At 36.7% G+C, this 16,484-nt stretch overlaps 1 protein-coding gene across 1 annotated transcript in view; it reads left to right on the top strand.

Annotated features, from left to right (window-relative positions):
* Positions 1 to 16,484, top strand: part of DNAH7 (dynein axonemal heavy chain 7) — a 340,938-nt gene that overhangs the window by 296,679 nt on the left and 27,775 nt on the right. Inside the window, exons 58-61 of the mRNA XM_025404220.1 lie at positions 1,271 to 1,432; positions 10,095 to 10,280; positions 12,130 to 12,267; positions 16,227 to 16,457. Coding sequence (XP_025260005.1) covers positions 1,271 to 1,432; positions 10,095 to 10,280; positions 12,130 to 12,267; positions 16,227 to 16,457 — 717 coding nt within the window. The remainder of the gene's footprint in view (positions 1 to 1,270; positions 1,433 to 10,094; positions 10,281 to 12,129; positions 12,268 to 16,226; positions 16,458 to 16,484) is intronic.

Genomic DNA, 16,484 nt, shown 5'->3' with positions numbered 1-16,484 from the left:
AGCCAGCCTTGATTCAAAAACCAAGAAGTATGATGTAATATATTGATCATTACTTCAACTTTTATTCAAAATCTAGGTTTCCACTTCTCAGTGTCTCACCTTGGGCCTGTAGTTGGTGGGCTTCTTGCCCTTGGGGGAAGATGGAGTTGGCATCTTTCTTTGTGTGACTCCTCCTGCACTTGATAGCTGCTGATGCAGAGTGCTCAGCAGCAAGTGTGTGTGAGGGTAAGGCTGGGAGAGGCAGAAATTCCTGATGGGGGCTGCTATTGCCTACAGCTCTCTGGACTTGACAAATCATTTAAAGCTGACTCTTGAGCTCTTTGTGAAATCTCTTGTGAGTGTTTTCATGGGTTCTCCTTCGGCTCCCCTGCTGGACTCCTGTGACTGTGACTCTGTCACCTTTGGCAGTGCCTCTACTAGAGATGGCTGCTCCAAATTCTCCTCAGCTTCTGGTTCTCCAGCACTCCCTTCATACAGGCTCTTACCCTTGGGGTGTCCTCATCCTGTGGCAGAAGTGTTCTTGACCAGGGAACCTTTAAAATGACCCCCAGCTCCCATTCTCAGCCCACACTCCCTGTCTACTCCTTGAGATTCCCACTGGATGGGCCCACTGTAGGAGGAGTGTGGCGACTTCACTTTTACCATCCTCTCCCTGCTTTCCACCCTGCCCCAACTGCAGGGGACATGTGTCAGCTCTCCATGTGGCCCCATCAATTCTTTCTCACTAACTTGAACTTAGAGGGTAGACCCCACACAACCCTCCCCACTGGGGGTTAGGGGAAGGGGACTCCCAGCATGACAGCTGTTCCCTCCCAGGAAATCTCTTCACAAATCCTCTTTCTAGTTCTGTCTTCCCTGTTTCCTATTCTTCTTGTGGGTTTTAGAGATCTCTAATCAGTTCGAATTACATCCTTTGACATTTCTCCATGGCGATCTGGGAGCACACATTGGAATTGTTAAGTGTTGCCTTATGATGCTTTAGTAAAGACCTCCAAAATCTGTAACACAGAATTAAGTTAGATGAGCCTCCTATGCTTCCTAAAAACCTGAGGTGCATAGCTATGTGTGTGTAGCTATGTGACCATGTACACAGATAGATATGCTTTGCATGAAGAGCTGTAGAAACATACTTAATTCTGTTATAATTTGGGATGAATATATCCCTATGCTATTTACGAGTGAAAAGAATTTGCTTTCATTTTAAAATATGGTAAATATAATGCAATATATGGAGAAAATAATGATGTGGCATCATTTCTTCTCATTACAGGAGGAATTCAAGAAATTGCTTTATGGCCTGTGTTTCTTTCATGCTTTGGTACAAGAAAGACGGAAATTTGGACCCCTAGGTTGGAATATTCCTTATGAGTTCAATGAGACTGATCTGAGAATCAGTGTACAGCAACTCCACATGTTCCTGAACCAGTATGAGGTATCATAAAAATCACAGCAAGGACATTACCTATGTTGTTCTTTATCATGCTATAAGTGTGCTACAGTAAGTGGGCACTTCTGATTAATTTCTATTCTTACAAAATGAATAGGAGAGTAGTTCCCAACAGCTTATTAAGTAGTACTTTATTATCCTAGGATATTATAACTGCTATACTAGGTAGTTAGGACATCAGTTTGTCTATTAGAAACCCGTGTTATATCATTTATTTTGATTACATAAACACTTTGGGAGATCCAAAAATGATGATAATATACTTATTTTGAAAAGGACTTGAGAAGACTATTAGTCAACCGGGTTCCAAAATGTAAAAAACAAACAGACCAGTTTTCTTCTTTTGTGGAGTATGACTTTATTTTTAGGAAAATGTCATTATACTGTTATTCCAAAGTTTGGACCATTTGTCAGGAAAAAAAAAAAAATCTAAGCCATTGGTGTTAACCTGGAGTATAGATTCTGGAAAGAAGCCAAAGAGCCTAATCTTGTCATATCAACCATATTTCAGCCTCTCCAATTCTGATGTACTCATACGCACGCAGCATGGCAGTACCCTTTCTCTCTTTGCTACTTATTAATGGGATTTTCGACATGCCTGTACCTTTTAAGAAGCACTTGATAAATAAACCTTAATGTCCTATAAAAATATGAAGCCTTTTTCTGAAAGCTAATCCTCTAAATTTTGGTAATTTTTTTCAAATTTAGTTTGAAATCTATAACTAAATCATTTCATCAATTGAGTATTAAAAAGTTTTAGTTTTTGAAACGTTTAGTAAATTATGACTTTTTAAAAAGGCTTACAAACAGAAAGGCATTGGATTCTATCTCTACAAAAGTAAAGAAGAAACTGAACAAAATAAATACTGAGAGTTCAGATACTGTATCTAACCTTATGTGAAGAATCTTTTATTTGAGCTTCTGTGTTTCATCGGACAAATTCCTGTTCTATAGAATGAATTCAGAAAGCCTTCAATTTTGCAGAATCTAAATTTGACAAAACATTCAAAAGAATCATAAATTTAATGAGCTATTTTCTTGTAGTAACATTTGTGCAAAAAATACACTAATAGGGCAGCAAAAATGCAGTGATACAGAGCCTGAGGAAGTATTCAAGCTATAATTACACTTTTCAATACAAAAAAAAAAACAAAAGGATGAGAAGCTCTTCCATTTAACAGTTTGTTCTGAACACTTGTAGGGTATGTTCTAGTTTAAAATATTATATTCTATAGTGAAGAGTCAGTTAAAAGTATGCAGGTATGCAAGGCTGGTTTATATTACAAATTAAGTTAATGAATTCAAAGGCTGATGAAGAAAAATCACATGATCATATCAATAGATGCAGAAAAAAATCTGAAAAAATCCAACTCATTCATGATTTAAAACAAAACAGAGCAAAACAACAACAACAAGAACAACAACAACAGAAAACCTCTCAGTAAACTAGGAATGGAGGGGAGCATCCTCAACTTGATTAAACAAATATACAAAAAACCTACAGCTAATTGTACTTAAATGGTGAAAAACTAGAAGCTTTCCCACCAAGATCAGGAACAAGGCAATGATATTCTTTCTCACTGTTGCTTTTCGACATTGTTCTAGAAGTCCTAGTTAATACAAGTCCTAGCTAAACAAGACCCCGTCTTAAAAAAAAACAAAAGAAACAAATGAACAAAAAACAAAAACAAAAACAAAAATGAAAAAACACAGACTGAGAGAAAATGTTTGCAAAAGACATATCCGATAAAGGACTATTATCCAAAATATCCAACAAACTCTTAAAAGTCAACAATAAGGAAACAAAATACCAGATTTAAAAAGGGGTCAAAGATCTTAACAGACATCTCACTAATACATATATACAATATGACAAATAAGCATATGAAAGATGCTCCCCACATTATATGTCATCAGAGAAATACAAACTAAAACAATGAGAGACCATTACACATCTATTGGAATGACCAAAATCTGGAACATTGACACCACCAAATGCTAACAAGGGTGTGGAGCAGCAGGAACTCTCATTAACTGCTGGTGTGGGTACAGCCACTATGGAAGATACTTTAGCAGTTTCTTATAAAACTAAACATCCTTTTACCATATGATCCAGCAATCATGCTCCTTTCTATTTTCCCAGTGCAGTTGAAAACTTAGGTCCACACAAAAACCTGCATATAGGCATGTGTAGAAGCTTTATTCATAATTGGCAAAACTTGGAAGCAACCAGGTTGTCCTTTAGTAGGTGAATGGATAAACTGTGATACATTCAGACAATGGGATATTATTCCGTGCTAAAAAGAAATGAGCTATTAAGCCATAAAATGACATGGAAGAAACTTAAATGCATATTGCTAAGTGGGAGAATACAGTCTGAAAAGGCTATGTAGTCTGTGATTTCAGCTATATGACATTCTGGAAAAGGCAAAATTGTGGAGACAGTAAAATGATTATTGGTTCCCAAGGCTTAGGTAGGAAAGAAAGATGAATAGGTAGAACACAGATAATTTTTATTTAGGGCAGCATAAATATCGATATGATACTATAATGATATATACACAACATTATGAAACTGTCCAAATCCATAGAATGTACAACACCAGGAGTGAACCCTAATGTCAGCTGTGGACTTTGAGTCCTAATGAATGATGTGACAGTGTAGGCTCATCATTTGTAACACATGTGCCACTCTGGTCGTGAATGTTGATACTGGAGGAGGCTATGCATGTATGGGGACAAGGGAATATGTGGGAAATCCCTATACCTTTTGCTCCATTTTTGCTTTGAGCCTAAAACTATTCTTTAAAAATAGTCTTTAAAAAAAGTACAAATCAGTGAAAAACTTTGGTTACCTATGAGTGATTTGGAACATTATGCCATGCAAACTAATTTGGTGGTTATTCTATTGTTATTGGTGTGCTTTTTGGAGACTATTTTTGCCTTTTAGAAATATCACTCTTGCAACAGAATGGAGAGTGGATTAGAGAGACTTAGCTGGCAGACTGGTTTTAGGAGATGCTAGGAGTTGAACTGTGTCCCTGTAAAAGACATGTTGAAGTCTTAATCCATGGTAATTCAGAATGTGACATTATTTTGAGATGGGGTCATTGAGGGTATAATTAGTTAAGTTATAATGTGGTCATATGGGAGTAGGGTGGGCTGTTAAGCTAATATGACTAGTGTCATTATAAGAAGAGAGAAATCAACACACACACAGAGGAAGACAGCCATGTGAAGACAGAGGCAGAGATTGGAGTTGTGCTGCCACAAGCCAAGGAACATCTGGAGCTACAGCTAGAGGAGGCTGGGAAAGATCCTTATAGAGGCTTGAGAGAGAGTGTGGCCCTGCCAGTCCCTTGATTTCAGAGTTGTAGACTCCAGCACTGTTAGAAAATAAATTTCTATTATTTTAAGCCACCTATTGGTGTCATAGGAAAGTAATACAGAAGACTATCATGATAACCCAGGTGGGAAACGATAAGAGCCTAAATGAAATCATTTGAGCAAGATTAGGGAACATGGTAGAGATACAATGGATATGTAGGGGAAATGATTGAAATGACTTAGATATTCAATGGTAAAGGGAGAGGGAGAAGCCTTGGTTGATGTGAGTTTTCTGGTGTGGATTGGTGTTGTTTTCATTTATTAATCCAGACAGGGAATAGAACCAGGCATTAATAGGTATAGAGCAGATGGGTGAGTGGATATCCAGGTAAAAATGTCTTTTAGGCTCTTGGCATATAGATATAAAACTCAAGGGAAGAGAGAGCACAAAATAGAGATTTATAGATTATTCAAGTGTTAGGAGAAGCCTGAAAATAGATTTAAAGGGGAGGCCTTGTGCTGTAGAAAAAGAAGAGAACACAGATTATATGTTGGTGAGCACCAAAGAACATTGGTAGGAGAGAGAACAGAAGACGTGGAGGGCAGACGGTGCAGCCAGGATAAAAACGGGAGTGAGCAATCTGAGTAAATAAAGAGTGTCAAGAATAGTTCATCCTGTTAAATGCTGGAGAGAATAAATTAAGTGCCTGTTGGATTTGCAACAGTAATTTCAAAAGTGTTATATCTCTTTAAATACTGAACACCATCTAACTTTCAGGACTTTGCAGAAACAATACAATTTTTTTTAAAAAAATGGCTAATTTACACATGTTTTTCTGTGTTTCTTTAATTCATTTAAAGTGAAAGAATATATTTAAATGTATTAAATAAAAAATGATAAATAATTCTGTGGTACAAGTATGAGCTATTTCACTTTCTTCGGGAATCTTTAAATGACATGTTTCACTGACCAAAGTGGTTCCTTCTATTAAATGACAAGTCAGCAAGTGCTTGACATTCTTCCAGCATAGTAATTATATGGCAAACTTGACAAAACTGCTATTCTTGAGTCACATATAATCATCAAGAGTTAAAGAGGGATTCTTTGCAGAATGTGGATTCATAGCTCACTTTGATATTATTAAGTCTAATACACTCCTTCTTGAACAATCAACATTAGAAAACGGAAGAGGTATTTGACAAATGAAGTTAGAATAATTCGTTATTTGCTAAAGTAGATTCTTTATATATAATTTCTGTTGGATCAAAAAAGACTAAATAGAAAAAATTAAAAGTGTAAAAGAAGAAAATTTAGGTGGATATATATTATCTACTTGGCAGATGCGCAGTTGCTTTGTCATTCTTCGTTTGGTAGGGGGGTGTGTGTGTGTGTGTGTGTGTGTAAGACCCACCTCTCACCCCTCATTGTGACCCTAATAGATCCCCAAGGCAACCATTTTCACATCCTGAGGCATATGCGCCTGGATATTTTCCTGTGCATATGTAGATACACATATAGAAACACAATGCACACATAATTTTTTCTCAAAAACATTATTATAGTGTACATATTTATCTTCAGCTTACTTTTTTTTTTTTTTTTACCTACATATGTTGTGGATAACTTTCAAAGTAGATAGAGATCTTCATTTTAATGACCGCTTACACAGCATTTCCCCTTTTTTGATAATTAAGATTTTATTTCCTTTTTGTTTTTTGCTAATTAAGGTTAAAATGAACTTCTTATATAACCATGAACACTAGTTGTTGACTTCAAGCCTTGTTTTCACCTACTCTCTCCCGCTGCTCATTGTCTCAACCCTCTTGTAACAAGGAACAGGAAAGCAATCCAAGCAGCAAACTGCCACTATTTCTAGAAACTAGTAATCTACATGCCCACCAACCCACCCACCCCTGGGGAAAACACTTCTCAATTTAATTGGCCCTGGATTTGACCGAACTTCTGAGAGAAACAACAGATAGCATTTACCTCATGGACTCTCAGGGGCATGTTGGCCAAGATTCACCCTTATGAAATTCTCCTCCTCCACATCTCATCTGTCTACATCACAAAGCCTTCTCAGGGGCTAGCTGATCCACCTCTACCGCGTTTACTACTTATTTGATTTGCATATGAGTTTTCTTACTAAATTTCATTTTCTTATTATATTTCATTTTTATGGGGTGAGGGTCTGTCAATAGCGCAAGCCCAGGCAGTGTGTGTATCTCATCAAACTCCACTCACATTTGCAGTTGGAAGCACGTAAATGTTCTGCAATGCTTCCTGATTCGATTTGGTTTTTTCACAAGGGCTTTGTCACTGACACGTGTTCTCCTAAATTCACTGCCTTAAGTTCCAGTTCTACCAAATAACAAGCCTTATAATTTCCAGCATCTAATTCAATAAATTTCCCCTCTCTAATCACTACTACTTACTCTAGTGCTACTGTTTCTACTTGAAAGGATTGCTCAAAGTGGAATCACTAGAATGTTGGATCTATGCACTTTAGATTTTAGTAGGTAACTGTAAGGAGGACATAGAAAGCACAAAAATGATGAAAACATTCTCAAGAGATTACTATATTTTAGTATAAAAAATATATTTTTTGAAATATATATATATTTTGAGACAGAGTCTTGCCCTATTGCCCAGGCTGGAGTGCAATGGCATGATCTCAGCTCACTGCAACCTCCGCCTCCAAGGTTCAAGCGATTCTTATTTCTCAGCCTCCTGAGTAGCTGGGGTTACAGGTGCGTGCCACCACATCCAGCTAATTTTTGTATTTTTAGTAGAGATGGGGTTTCACCATGTTGGCCAGGCTGGTATCAAACTCCTGACCTCAAGTGATCCACCTGCCTCGGCCTCCCAAAGTGCTGGGATTACAAGTATGAGCCACCGTGCCTGGCCTAGCATAAAATATTTTAAAATATTGCTATATTAAAATATTACAAACTTTGTAGAAGTAAAAGATAAATAAAAATGGATAAAGTATTTAAAATTTTGTCTGAAAGACTGATTCAATCTTTATAAAGAGCTTTTGAATAAGAAAAAGAAGATAATCATTCAAATTAGAAAAACATAAAAGATCAGAGTGAATAATTTATAAAATAAAGAATACAAATGGTGAATTAGAATTTTGAAAGTGCCAATGTCAAAATCAGAATTAAAAATAATTATATTGTTTTATTGTCAGTTTTTTTCCTGAATGATAATACTCTGTTTTCTTGAGAGTAGTGAAAAATAGAATTTTCTCTACTGCTGGTAGGTGTGTAAATATTTATGCTCAGGATAAAATAAATTGCAATGTGAAAAATCAACACCATTGCATTAATGTTAAAAATTCTATATACTAAAGAACATAATAAAATACTTTTTAAAACTAAGTAGAAAAATTATTTCCACAAATTTGAAAAGTAAGTCAGTTTATAAAAGAGTATATACAAAGAAGTACGATTAAAACTTTAATAGGGCAGGATGCAGTGGTTCATGCCTGTAATCCCAGCACTTTGGGAGGCTGAGACAGTGGATTGCCTGAGCCCAGGAGTTCGAGGCCAGCCTGGGCAACATGGTGAAACCCCACCATTACATAAAGTACAAAAATTAACCGGGCATGGTGGCATATGCCTGAAGTCTCAGCTATTTGAGAGGCTGAGGTAGGAGGATCACTTTAACCCTGGAAGTGGAGACAGTGAGCCCTGATCATACCGCTGCACTCCAACCTGGGTGATAGAGCAAGACTCTGACTCAAAAAACAAAAAACTAACAACAACAACAAAAACCTACAATACTTTAATAAGAAAAATAGATAGGCTAGTTTAAAAAGAACAACAAATGTATTAAACATATGAAATAATTGTGGACCTCACTGTTACTCTAGAAATGCAAATTAAAATATTATTATTGACCTACCATATTAGCAAAGATTTAAAAACTGGCTGCTACAAATGCTTCAGCTTTTTGGAAAAGCAGACTGGTAACGTTTATAAATTGCTTTTTATAAGCTTCTTTCTTTGGAAAGAAAATAGTAATTTCCTTTTCAGGAATCTAGACTGAAGAATCATTAGAAATTTTAAGAAATGTGTATTTAATGAACAAAATTCAGCACATTAAAAAATTAGAAGCAACAAAAGTGTTTAATATTAGAAAACAGCTATTGAAATAGTATTTTCAAAGAACGTTTTATGAAATTGTAAAAGAAATCATGTAAGAATTTGTGAAAAAAAGTATACAGTTTGGCCGGGCTCTGTGGCTCATGCCTGTGATCTCAGCACTTTAGGAGGCCAAGGTGGGCGGATCAGGAGGTCAGGAAATCGAGACCATCTTGGCTAACACAGTGAAATTCCGTCTCTACTAAAAATGTAAAAAATTAGCCGGACATGGTGGCGGGCTCCTGTAGTCCTAGCTACTCGGGAGGCTGTAGCAGGAGAATCACTTGAACCCAGGAGGTGGAGGTTGCAGTGAGCCAAGATCGTGCCATTGCATTCCAACCTGGGCAAAAAGAGTGAAACTCCATCTCAAAAAGAAAAAAAGTGTACAATTATATATATATTATATGATTCAAATTGTCAAATATATATGGATATTGAAAGGTGGTGAAGTAACACTGCTGATCTCTGAGTTTTATATATATTATATGTGTGTGTGTATATATATATATTTGTTTTGTTTTGTTTTGTTTTCAGACAGGGTCTTGCTCTGTCATCCAGGCTGGAGAGTAGTGGCACGATTATCGTTCACTGCAGCTTCGATCCTCCTACCTCAGCCCTATCCCTAGTTGGGACTATAGGCCTGTGCTACCATACCCGGTTAATTTTTTTTTTTTTTTTTTTGGTAGGGACAGGGTCTCCCCATGTTGCCCAGACTGTTCTCAAACTACTGGGCTCAAGTGATTCTCCCGCCTTGGCCTCTCGAAGTGCTGGGATTACAAGTGTGAGCCACCATGCCCAGCCCTCTGAATTATACTGTATCTGCTTTGCATGTTACTGAGCTGTACAAAGTTTTCACAGATGACATTATGATCTAATTCATTTGTATCTGGCACACAGTGTTGAAATAATTTTGGTTGAATAGACAATAAATTCACAAGTTAATAGGGGAGTTCCATTGTCAGCATTGACTGGATGGAAATAAAAAGCCAGAAAAGAAGTGAACGGCCCTGGGAAACATGGAAACAATTAGCAGGGCAGCATACGAAGGGAAGTTGTGTTAATGCGAACTTTTTGTAAGATGTTTAATTTAATAATAGGAAAAAACAAGAAACACGATTCTGTATAACATGCTACTGATAACTGGTTGACCAACACACGCTCTCTATTTTAGGAACTGCCCTATGAGGCTCTCCGGTACATGACCGGCGAATGCAATTATGGAGGCAGAGTGACGGATGACTGGGACCGGCGCACGCTGCGCAGCATTCTAAACAAATTCTTTAATCCCGAATTAGTTGAAAATTCAGACTATAAATTCGACTCAAGTGGCATCTATTTTGTTCCTCCTTCTGGTGATGTAAGTATGCCCTTCAAAAAAACTAAAAGCAGTAAGACATGAAATTATTTTGGTAGTGATGATATTTTTCAAATGGTGATTTTGCTGCAGGCCTTGTTTTTTTGTTACCCTTGTCTGTGCTTTCTTCAGTCATATGGGATAAAACAAAGCTCATGCTATAGGTGGAGTTAGTACTGTATAGGTACAGTACTAACTGTACCTGTTCACTGTAATGTAAGAAGTATCAGAAATGTGTCTCACGCTTTTTCAGTGACCTGAAGTTCTGTCATCATAAGCAGTTCTTGGGCTAAAAAGACATTGTCCCAAATTAAAATGAAAATACATAAGAGATAGTAGTAGCAAAATATTATTAACAGTAATAGTTAATTTTTATAATTATTTGGAAGTTAGTTGCAAGTAATTATCTCACTAAAGCATCAAATTAACATTGGTATTATTATTTTATCCCTTTTACAAATGAGAAAGCAGGTTCATTACAGTAGAATAATTTGCCCAAGGCCACACAGGTAAGAAGGTGGCAGCGAGTCACAGAACCACCTGCAGCACAAGACCAAGATTCCCTTCTGCTCTTCTCCAGTCCTGTCCACTGTGTTTGATGATCACAGTGGATTTCTAGAGATTGCTAGGACAATCAAGTTGGTTCTCATTTTATTCCCAGAAGTCAAAGGGCATGTATTGAAAGTTAAACACAAGCAACAGAAACATACTGTAACCCCCTAACCGTAACTTCATGTTCACTAGGATTAATGCTCGCCGAGGGCAGATGTAGTATAGATAAAGGGAAAAATCACTCCCAAAGCCTAGGTCACTGATTGGGTACAGCAAGTCAACATGGGAGCTGGGGTAACAGGATCTCCAATGATGAATTGCCAGGTGGGAAAACAGCAAGATGAAGTAAGGTGTTTGTAAAGTGAAACAAATTGTAAAGCCATCCATGACCAAACCCCCTTTGCCATGTGTGTGTGTGTGGATGTTTGTATATGATTATGTGAGCATCAAGGAAGGTATGAAATTTTAATAGAAGTCCGTTTAAATAAAATATAAAATATGTGTGTATGCATAAAAAGAAGTATAATGTTAATGGTGATTATCTCAGAATAATAGAATTTTAAATAATTTTTACTTTTTTGAATTGAGTGGATTTTTTACAGTAAGAGTAAACAGAATAATCAGAGTAAATCAGAAAGAAATATTTTTATTGTGATAAGTTAAAAATAGTCATCAGCAAAATATGACACAAAGATTTCTCTGTAGGTAATTTCTAAATGAAGTTACCAGGATTCCCCTCCCCCATTAAAAAACCCATTCCAATTGAATGGTACTTTTTCTCTGTAAATATGTTCTTCTTTTTTTTTTTTCCTTTTTTTTTTTTTTTTTTTTTCTTGAGATGGAGTTTCGCTCTTCTTGCCCAGGCTGGAGTGTAATGGTGCAATCTTGGCTCACCACAACCTCTGTCTCCCGGGTTCAAGTGATTCTCCTGTCTCAGCCTTCTGAGTAGTTGGGATCACAGGCGTGTGCCACCATGCCTGGCTAATTTTCTATTTTTAGTAGAGATGGGGTTTCTCCATGTTGGTTAGGCTGGTCTCAAACTCCAGACCTCAGATAATCCACCCACCTTGGCCTCCCAAAGTGCTGAGATTACAGGCGAGAGCCATCACACCTGGCTGCACATATTTTTTTTTTTTTTTAACTTTGGCCCAGGCTGAAAGAAAGTGAAAGCACTCAATGTCCAGTGTCACAGGCCTATCCAGTCATTAACTTGAGTATTGAAAACTGCCTCTTTTCTGCGAAAAGTTCTAGAATGTAATTGATTTCTAACCTCCTGACTTCTTGTTATTCATCTCTGCAGCACAAAAGCTACATTGAATACACAAAGACACTGCCACTGACCCCAGCACCAGAAATCTTTGGGATGAATGCCAATGCAGATATCACTAAGGATCAGTCAGAAACTCAACTGCTATTTGATAACATTCTTCTTACACAGGTGTGTGATCTGTATAGGAACTAGCTTCTGAGGCCTGGGAAGGATGCTTCCCAGGCACATGTGCCAACACAACAGGCTTCCTTACACAATTCTGTTCAAGTGGAGAAACATTTAAAGGAAAAGACAAAAATACATAAATAAGGATTTGAACACTAAATACATGAAATTATGGGGTTTTTTTTTTTTTCATCAATCTTTTTTTGGGAACCAAGACATATTCTTTAAGTATCATTCTGCTTCTAGGAGTTTCATTTTGCCTTTCTTGCCCTACCTAAATACATCATACATTGTGTCCCTTTTAAATGTATTTAAAGAGGAAGAATAATTTCAAAGATACTTGGGAAGCAGTTTGATGAGAGAATTCATCTAAAATTTTACCTATTTTATTTTCCAGTCCCCTAGTATTTCAACAGTTGTTCTAGAACATTTAACCTGATTTACATGGACACAGTTTCATTCACACTAATATTTTATCAGATGTATATTAGTGTAACATTTAAAATATAGTTGCAATAGTAAGTACAAAATGAATTTAAAAGGGTAGGAGAAGAATTTGTGGGCGCAGCTCTCCTGGAGAGTGCGTAAGCATATTGGGGTGTGGGAAAGCAATCTGCAAAGACACCAAAATTTAGCTGCCATGAACACAGGCCAGTACATTTTAATGAAAAACATTTGCTAATCTTGCTTGTCTATTAAGAGAGAGATTGGGTTTATCACAATTCAGAGGTAGAGATACCAGAACTGCAGAGCTTGGAGAGCGAGTTAATGAGGACAAGACTTTTTGTATTTAACTAATTTATCTTGGAAGAAATAAAAGAGGAAGCTATCTTGTATTGTTATTCCTTTAAAAAATATGCTCCGTTGTTAATTTAATTTGTTTTTGAAAGGAAATTAGTCCAAATGGCAAGAGTTCCCATAATGACTCAATAAAATTTTGATGAATTAAGGAAGAATAATCAGTCATGCAAGTTATCCTATTAACTGAATTGTAACTAATCTTTTTTTATGGCATCTCAGAGTAAAAATGACAACAGTTAATACTTTTGTATAGTGCTTACTCTGTGCTAGTGCTGTTCTAAGTGCTATTATGTATAACAATGCAATGCTAATGACAATCCTATGAAGTAGGGTCTAACTATGACTATTCCCATTTTACAGTGAGAAAAGTGAGGCACAGAAAGATTAAGTAGTTTGCCCAAAGTCAGCTAGGATGATTTCAAATCAGGACTCAAAACCAAGCAGTCTGGCTCCTACCAGTTTGGCTTCGGAATCTTGTGTTCTAAACCACTATGCCATATTCTCTTTCCAGATTCTGAAAGTGGGATGAGAACTAGAAGGCAGATAGCCAGAGATTCTTAAAAAGCTAAAAATTAGAAGGATAATGTGGTGTGCTATTACAAACAGAAGAGTCCATGCAACTCCTATCTCTGGTCTACTCTACTATGACATTTTCTAATAAGGGAAAAGGAACAAAGACTGTTTTTACATCCATTTTAGATATTGATAGCACTAAAATCAGTTATTGCCTGGGCATAAAAGTATATGTGCAAACATGAATGAGTAGCTCTTTAGGAGCATTAGATTGCATGTAATACACAACAGTCTGACAGCAGCACATTTACAGTGTCCTTTGGCTTTACTTAAACTTGATGAGGAGTGCCACATTACAGCATATGTAAAACAGTGGGGTCATTCCAACAGAAAATGACTCCGAACCAAACAAATACGTTTAAATACACAAGGGGTATCTTTTCAGCATATAATTAAACAATCTCTTTCAATCCTCAAACTCAGGTTGGCAAATACAGTTACAGTAGTGGGTAAGCAGTGGTTCAGTGATTCTAGATTGGGTTTATCACAGTTCAGAGGTAAAGAGACCAGAACTGCAGAGCCTGGAGAGCAAGTTAATGATGACAAGACTTTTTGTATTTAACTAATTTATCTTGGAAAAAATAAAAGAGGAAGCTATCAGAGCGAAGAAGTTTGCTTGCGCAGAGCTCCTTTGCTTGTGGTTAATGGCCACACACTATTTAGAATAGGAAAATTGTTTCAACTGAGAATATTATAAAACTAGATAATAGTCTAGGATCTCTGAAAAGGTTAAACTTTCTGATGTCTCTGAAAATGAATTCCACTTATCTTTCAGAGGAAAATAACCCTTAGAAGATTCCAGATGTTATTTGTGATAACTCTAAAGAAAGATGGTAAAGAGGAAAAAGCTAAGATAAATAATTATAAATAAATAAGACCCAATTGCTCTTAATTCTCAGTATCAGTTGGATATTACTTTCAAAAACCTATTACCCAATCATGTGATCTTTGTGTGTGAGAAATAGGGAAAGGGAATGTTTGTGTTACTAAATTATTTTTTTTACATTTTTTGAAGAACTGTAGACCTGGATTTGGCTTTTTTACAGAGGCACAGCTCTTGTTAGAGTATGGGAATATTTTAATGAGTTTTTACTGCCTTTTATGCACACCAAAATACTACTGGAAATCAGCATATGATTCTTTAAATATAATGAAATTAGATATTTCATTAGTTTTAGCCAAATACTCACTTTTTGTTTTCTATGATTTGTTTTTTATATTTTGTTGTAAACCTGGTACTATGGAATCATAATAAAGGATTATTATATGAGAATCTTTTTTTAATAGCACATAATTAAAACGTACCAACATGTAATTATTTTATTGTGTAACTGTATAGGATATTATGGTGCTGTGTGGTAAGTAGTGTTAAAAGTCACAGTAGAGGCCAGGTGCAGTGGCTCACACCTATAATCCCAGCACTTTGGGAGGTTGAGGCAGGCAGATCACCTAAGGCCAGGAGTTCGAGACCAGCCTGGCCAACATGGTGAAACCCCATCTCTACTAAAAATACAAAAATTAGCCAGGTGTGGTAGCTGGCGCCTATAATCCCAGCTATTTGGGAGACCGAAGCAGGAGAAGTGCTTTAACCCGGGAGGCAGAGGTTGCAGTGAACAGAAATCGTGCCACTGCACTCCAGCCTGGGCAACAGAGTGAGACTCCATCTCAAAAAACAAATAGAAAAAAAAAAAGAAAGTCAGAGTAGAAACTTAGGTAAAAATAATTAATATTAAAGAAAGAAAATAGTTAATATTTTCAGAATCAATTTTGAGTATACTAATATTTATAGTATAGAAACCAGGAAACAAAATCTAAAAAAAAAAAACTAAACACAATTTCCTTGGACTGGTAAAACATGAGATATATTTATTTATATTCTAATAGTACTTGTTTTCTCTCAACACACACCCCATATTCATTTGTCCTGAGGATTTAATTTTTTTTTCAGAAAATATGGATTTACTTACACAATGCCACCATAAATATGAAAAACAGAGATGGAACTGAAATTCTCCTTCCTTGCTTCCAACGTGCATCACTAAAGTCTGTCTTTCTTCCATAACTCTTCCAGCTGCTTGGAGGAGATGAGCTTATTTTCTTTGTTCTCCTGGTTCAAGGAGAAAACTATATCTCTGCTTTTGGCAACCAGTAGACACCAGAGTTATTAGCAAATATATTTTGTGGCCTGCTTTCTCAAAGCAAGATGAGATTTCCCCCATCTGGGTTTTAATGCCCACCATCGCTTGGCCACTCCACCAATGCAATGCTTTTTCTTCCACTATCTGCAGCATCTGCAACTCCCCCTGTACCCAGGCAGCCAAGCATACAGCTTATTTGCTTTCTGCAGATCCTCGTTTGCCTCTGAACACATTACATGCCCTTATTCCTCCTCTCTAATAATAGTTTTCCCTTGAAAATCCATCCCCTTGCCTGTTATCATCACTTTAATAAATTTTGTGTGGAGAGGGATCATGGATAAAATAGAGAGCAATGTCCTTTCTTATAAAGATTTACCTTAGGATTTTTCATATTCTGCTATTCTTAGACCTTTATGAGGATTTTTGAGTTATAGTTTGGATTCTTCATAGTCTCGTTCAGCAGGTGCTGGTGCAAAATCATCAGATGAAGTAGTAAATGAGGTTGCTAGTGACATCTTGGGCAAACTTCCAAACAACTTCGACGTCGAGGCTGCCATGAGGAGATACCCAACAACTTATACTCAGAGCATGAATACTGTACTTGTCCAAGAGATGGGACGGTTCAATAGGTTACTGAAGACCATAAGAGATTCATGCATAAATATTCAAAAAGCAATCAAGGTAAGGCGAAAAACACCCAAAAAACCC

This window comes from Theropithecus gelada, chromosome 12, assembly GCF_003255815.1.
Source record: "Theropithecus gelada isolate Dixy chromosome 12, Tgel_1.0, whole genome shotgun sequence".
Taxonomy (NCBI): Eukaryota; Metazoa; Chordata; class Mammalia; order Primates; family Cercopithecidae; genus Theropithecus; species Theropithecus gelada.
The sequence above is the reverse complement of the archived record's forward strand: the minus strand, read 5'-3'. Positions and strand labels throughout refer to the sequence as shown.